The sequence below is a fragment of the Nicotiana sylvestris genome, chromosome 3 (genome assembly GCF_000393655.2).
Source record: "Nicotiana sylvestris chromosome 3, ASM39365v2, whole genome shotgun sequence".
Classification (NCBI taxonomy): Eukaryota; Viridiplantae; Streptophyta; class Magnoliopsida; order Solanales; family Solanaceae; genus Nicotiana; species Nicotiana sylvestris.
The window spans coordinates 23002070-23008574 of NC_091059.1; the positions used below are offsets into that span (position 1 = coordinate 23002070).

General features: G+C 40.6%; 1 protein-coding gene across 2 annotated transcripts; it reads left to right on the forward strand.

Annotated features, from left to right (window-relative positions):
* The first annotated feature begins 2777 nt into the window (after nt 1–2777).
* LOC104219113 (uncharacterized) lies at nt 2778–4952 on the forward strand. 2 transcript variants are annotated; one of them, XM_009769742.2, is made up of 6 exons: nt 2778–3453; nt 3613–3655; nt 3740–3809; nt 3942–4210; nt 4292–4361; nt 4508–4952. In XM_009769742.2, the coding sequence occupies exons 1-6, from the start codon at nt 3414–3416 to the stop codon at nt 4727–4729; spliced, it is 714 nt and encodes a 237-aa protein (XP_009768044.1). In that variant the 5' UTR covers nt 2778–3413; the 3' UTR covers nt 4730–4952. The 2 variants fall into 2 exon arrangements, with proteins under 2 accessions (XP_009768044.1, XP_009768045.1); XM_009769743.2 differs by having other exon boundaries at nt 2789–3453; nt 3948–4210.
* Nucleotides 4953–6505: the final 1553 nt, after the last annotated feature.

The window sequence follows — 6505 nt, forward strand, 5'->3', positions numbered from 1 at the left end:
CTAGTCTCTGCTAATGCCTCAGAAATGGAGCCAACAATTGCATTGAAGGCACCTACGGGTTCAGTCTGATCCGCATCGTCTGAATCGTCATCTGTCCCATCATCAAAAGTCTGATGGGTGTTCATCTGTACCTGTGGGCACTCATTATTCCAATGTGGTCCGCCGCAATGACGGCATCCTGAAGGAGGCTTCCTCCCCCGATCATTGTTGTTAGACGCAACACTGTTGCTACCTGTGGAGGGAGTCCTAGGTTTGGTTGAGCTCCGATCTCCCCCACTTCTGCTAGGGCCACCATTGCTAGACTGGCCCCCTTTGAATCCCGCTCGGGCAGGCGGCTGAGGCCTATCCTTCCGAGCTTCCATTTGATAGTCCCCAAGGCATTCAGCGGCTTGGATCGCCTTGGGCAGGGTATCTACCCGTTATCTTTGTAGCTCCATACGGGCATAAGGTTTCAGCCCTTCTAGGAAAGTGAAGAGCTTGTCTTTGTCCCCCATGTCGCGTATGCTTAGCATGAGCGCGGAGAATTCCCGCACGTAGTCCCGCACAGATTTGGTCTGACGGAGCTCCCGTAGCTTTCTCCTTGAATTGTATTCGACATTTTTGGGAAAGAACTGTAGGCGGATGGCTGCCTTCAGTTCTGCCCATGTTTCGAGAGCATCTTCACCGGCCTTGATGGCTTCGTATTTCACCCGCCACCAGAGTTTAGCATCACCCTGAAGATACATGGCAGCAGTTGCTACCTTCTTAGCTTCTTCTAGGCCCCCAACAGCATCGAAATATTGTTCGACATCAAATATGAAGTTCTCCACTTCCTTGGCATTCCTAGCTCCACTGTATGGCTTTGGCTCAGGAATTTTCAGTTTTTGTGTCGCGGAAGTGGGGTTTGTAGCGCCCCTGATCTGGTTTCCACTGCCTCGCAGTAGGCCCTGTAAAGCAGCATTGACAACATTGAGCTTGTTTGTCAAGTCGTCAATAGTTTGTTGCAGGGCAGTCACCCTGTCTGCCTCTTGTGCCCTGTAAGCTAAATCCTCGGCACGCTCCTGTTGGAGTCCCTCGAATTTGCCAAAAATTTCGGCTGCCTCTGTGGCTGCCGTTTGCCGATCTCCCTCGGAGTCACGACTGATGTTTTCTATGTCAACTTCGGCCTGGAGCACCCTGCGGTCCAGGTCATCCAACCTTTGCCCTAGGCTGGTTCTTAGTTCAGGCACCGTATCCATGATGGGCAGTAATCCGTCAACCGTCTGTTCAAGGGCCGCAATGCGGTCCCCATGATTCACCATGGTCAGAAATGGTGGTAATGGCAATGCGTTCCCTCGTCCGATGTCGAGCCTAGGCTCTGATACCAACTGTTACGCGGCGCCTTCCTGAGATTCCTTGGAAGGGCGACGTAAGGCTAAGCAACTGATGTCAGTGCAGTTGCTGTCCGCCAACTGAGGTCCCCTCCGTACGCTAGACTAGATTGTCAGTGCCGTACGGGAAAACCAATGTCAAGAGCAATTGAGAGAACATGAATGAGAATTGAGAATGAAAGAAAGCTTGATTGCATTAATGAAAGCTATTACAGAAAGGCAACGCGGTGTCGAGGGGGAGAGACACCAGTACAGAGAATTGTTTGCTTGCTAGAAAGTTTGATTGTTTGGTCCCCCTTAATAATGCTTAAAAAAATAATCCAAAGCTACAAGACTAGACTTGATTAAGCTAGAGAAACATAATGGAAGTACATGGAATAAAAATACTCTATATTTACAATGAAAAAGACTTAGTTTGCTATAGGGCAGAAAACAGGTCCGTTGTCCGCAGCATTGTCTTTGGCATCAGGGTCTGCGGGCGCGGCGTTGTCTGCGCGTGCGGCGCTGTTGGCATCTGCCTGCGGTTGGGCGCTGGCGATGGATATCGGTGGGGCGACAGAGGCACATGCGCGCTTGTCACTTGGCGCGGCCAAGACCACGGGGCCATCTGTGGCGCTAGTCATTGGAAGGCTTGCTAGGACGCCACGGGGTGCGCCCAAGGGGTCATGGGGCACGGCTGGAAAGCCGCCCATGACATTACTTATGTTTTGGAGGATCAAATCCAATTCTGAAGGGCTATACAGATTCTTATATGGCAAGTGACCTTGATAATAGAAAATCCACTACTCGATATTTGTTTACTTTTTCAGGGGGAGCTATATCATGGCTGTCGAAGTTACAAAAGTGTGTCGCACTATCTACAACTGAAGCGGAGTATATTGCGGCTACTGAAGCTGGCAAAGAGATGATATGGCTCAAGAGATTTCTTTAAGAACTTGGATTGCGACAGATGGAGTATGTTGTCAATTGCGACAATCAGAGTGCAATAGACCTAAGCAAAAACTCCATGTACCATGCGAGAACAAAACACATCGACGTCAGTTATCATTGGATTCGTGAGCAGGTGGAGAACGAATCTTTACAGGTCAAAAAGATTCACACGAGTGAAAAACCTACGAATATGCTAACCAAGGTAGTACCAAGAGACAAGTTCGAGCTTTGCAAACTTGTCGGCATGCGCTCAAACTAGAATCTCTGGTGTTACCTCCTTCAGGCGAATGAGACTGGAGGGGGAGATTTGTGGGGTCCAGCCCCATATTTTAAGGAAGATGTCTTCTTCCTTTTTTGGTAAATTGTCAAAGTTTTGGAGATATGGCCAACCGGCCAGATATCTTTCCATAGACTTTTTTGTGCTTGCTTGAGTCACTGCTTACATCAGCGAGCCCATTTTTTCCCTATAAATAGGGATGCATATTTTCAGCTGTAGACACACCAAAAATCTTAGACAATATATCTGAGTGAGAGAGAGCAAGGTATTCCATAGACTATAAGAAAATAGTCTGTGAAGAAAAATAGAGTGTGAGAGATATTAGTCAGGTGAGAAAGCAAAAGAGTGTTCTTTCTTTTGAGGATGTAGTGGTCTTAGGAGTATTTGTACTCGTTACTATACAATGTAAAATTCCTCGCTATAGTGATATCAGTTGTTCTTCTTGGCCGTGGTTTTTTCCCTTATTCAGAAGGGTTTCCACGTAAAATCTTGGTGTCATTATTACTGCATTTCTATTCTTGCTGATTTAACCATAACTTAGTGTTCCACATTTATCACTAATACCGTAAATATTATTCTTACGGGGTTTATTCCCAACAGTTTAAATACAAAAAACAACTGGTATCGGCCTTGGGAAACAGTTTATATTCATGATGTCTTTTAATTAATCATCCTAGTAATATTATATCCTATGGAGGATCCAGGATGAAATAGTGTCACGATATTCTTTATTAATTTTGTTAAATAAAGATAGCTGGCCTTTACCTTTCCGAATGTTTAAAAGTTAAAGAGTCCATTTCATTTTAATTGTGATTCATTGATCATTCAAAGACAACACCAAATCTGAACTGAAGCTGATGGACTTGAATAAGAAGTGCAACTCAGATCCAGCACAAGGTAAATATTTCTGTCAAAACACTTGTTTGTTTCAAGACGAAATATTGCTCAAGTCCTAAAGGCTGACATCTCTAATTTGCTTGTTTATGCCTTTTCACGACTTCATTACGTTCCAAAATAATTCAAGAAGCAAACTGATCAGCGTTTTTTTCCCTGCAGGAGAATCTGAAAAAAGTAATGTGACAAAAGTTGATAGCAAAACGTGTGTTCTCTATCGCAACTTCCTTAGTAAATCATCTTGATAAACTTAGCTGGAAACTAAATCTGATCCAAACTTCTGTTTCAGAGGAATGCAAATCAAGAAAGCACTGCATATGCAACTCGAAGTCCAGAGGCATCTTCACGAGAAATTGGAGGTATGTTTAGTTTGATTCCCGACATATTTATACCCCAATTTTGCTTTTGCCAATATGCGTATCACTCAAATGATGATCCTCTTCAGGAAAAAAAAAAACTGCCTGATTCCTATTGTCTTGCTTTTTAACAAGATTCAGCGAAAGTTGCTGTTGAGGATTGAAGAACAAGGAAAACAGTTGAAGATGATATTTGATCAACAACAAACAACAAGTCTGTTGGACACTCAAAATTCAAACATTTCATCTCCTGGAAATGATCTATCCAACCCATATGATGATACAGAAGTTTTGGATGCTGAACACCGCGATAACACTCACTTCCCCTTTCAGAGTTTTCTTCTTGCAGGTGCATCTGAAACAAGAAATAGTCCTAATAATGTGGTACAGATCGACAGCAAAACGTATATTCCTTTTCAACTTTCTCATTTAATTTTCCTGATAAACTTAGCTGAAACTAAATCTGATCCGAACTTGTGTTGCAGAGGAATGCAAATCAAGGAAGCACTGCAAATGCAGCTCGAAGTCCAGAGGCATCTTCACGATCAACTAGAGGTACTTTATATTTTAGCATACCTTGGAAAATTAGGACCAAATATGTTTTGCTACCATGTGTCACTCTCATTCATGATACTTTTTGAGAGCCAAAAGAATTGACTCAAGATATCTTGTTTGATTCAAATTGTCTTCTTTGTAATTAGATTCAGCGAAAGTTACAGTTGAGGATTGAAGAACAAGGAAAACAGCTGAAAATGATGTTTGATCAACAACAGAAAACAACCAGGAGTGTGTTGGACATTCAAAATTCAAGCATTTCAACTCCTGGAGATGATCCATCCACCCCGTGTGATGATACAGATGTTTTGGTTGCTGAAGGCTCGGATAATACCGCCAAGGCCGGCTCAATAAGTTTGGTGGCCTAAAGCTAAACTTTAATATGAGGCCATCTAAAAAAATCATATATATTTTTAGTTGAAGTAGATTTTTCTAGCTTTTTGAGAATAAAATTACTTAAAAATTTTCGCATAAACCATTTAATCTCTCATGTGCAATATGATCTTAAGTAATAGATATGATTCAAGAAGTTGATAACTTTGATTAAAAGAGTTTTTTTAATGTTTCTATATCTTGTTGCAATGATGAAAACCTGAGGAAAACAATAGAGTTTAAAAGTGTATTACATATTTTCTAATGATTAATATAATCCTTTTTTATATAAAATATTTTACTTTTATACTTTGAAATACTTAATATTTTCTTAAAAAGATTTGGGGTCTCACGAGAAGAGTTGGGGTGGGATGGATAACATATCTCCTTCTTTAATCGGAAGTATTCGATTTTAGTATTTGGAATGAAAAAAAATCTCTTATAAGGAACAGTTCCCACTTTAATGGACTTTATACAATACAAATTTTAATTAATCAATGTCCCAAATTAAATATCAGACATCGAATAAGAATTGAGAAACAAAAATTGGGGCTACCAAAATTTTGGGGCCTAAAGCCACCGTTTTAGTGGCTTTACTCTCTGGCCGCCCTTGAATACCGCCATCTAAAATAAGTAAAAGTGACATGGAGACTACATTAATTTGAAGATTTTCATTTTGAAGTTGAGTTTAGCTTTCTCAAAGAAGAATATGGATTAGAAATAATGTATCGGGTTTTTGAAATAGCTTGTTTCCTGCAGACAAATCAAGAATTGAGCCTTTTTAACTTGTTTCAGCATGGAAAAAAAAAAGCTACATGTCGATCTAATCAACCTGCCACGCGAACGTCCAGAAGATTTAAACTATAGTACAAACTCCATAAACTTCAAGTTGAATGTAGGTATTCCATAATTCCATTCTCTTGCGTGCATAAAGGAAAATGTGATCAAATTAACGATATTGAATAAGGTGTCCTTGTGACGTGTGAGTTTGATATGCTTATCTACACTTCACAATTCGTGAAATGTTTGACTTGTGATCATAAGATAATTGTATTTTTGCCTTTAGCTTCGTTCTCCAGGTTACTAAACCTGCGCACATATATTTTATGGTGAATGCGGCATGGATTTGTTTCCCTTGAAATTTGTAAACTACGGAACGAACCTCATTGAAAGAAAAAGAATACTTGGACAAATAGCAAACGTTTTAAAGGATCTTGTCTATGGCAGCAGTTGATGAATCAGAACACAAATTAGCTTGATGAGAAATGAAGGTGTTACATTAATGATACCGGTTTTTCTCTTTTGCGACTGTCAGAAAATGTTAGGAAGTGTGTCAACCTAATAGAAGGAAAAGAATATTTAAGAGAGAAAAGCAATAAATTGCACAAGACAAGACAAGGCAAGATTTACGTGGTTCGGTAATTTTTGCCTACTCCGCGGCCACACAAAGAATAGCTCTTTATTAATTGAAGAGAGAAAGAAGAAGTTTTGGGATGATCTACAAATGAAAATGTAGATCCCTATTTATAGGCATTTGAATGCCCTGCCGAGGTAAGCGCTTACATCATAAGAATGTCGATGTAAGCGCTTACATCATAAGAATGTCGAGGTAAGCGCTTACATCACAAGAATGTCGATGTAAGCGCTTACATCATATTTTCATCTCTTTTTGATTTTTCTTTCTTTTGTTTTGTCTACTTTCACATACAATAATAGGGTTTGGTCCTATCAATCTCCCCCTCAAACCTATGTTACATCAAGAAAGAAAATAA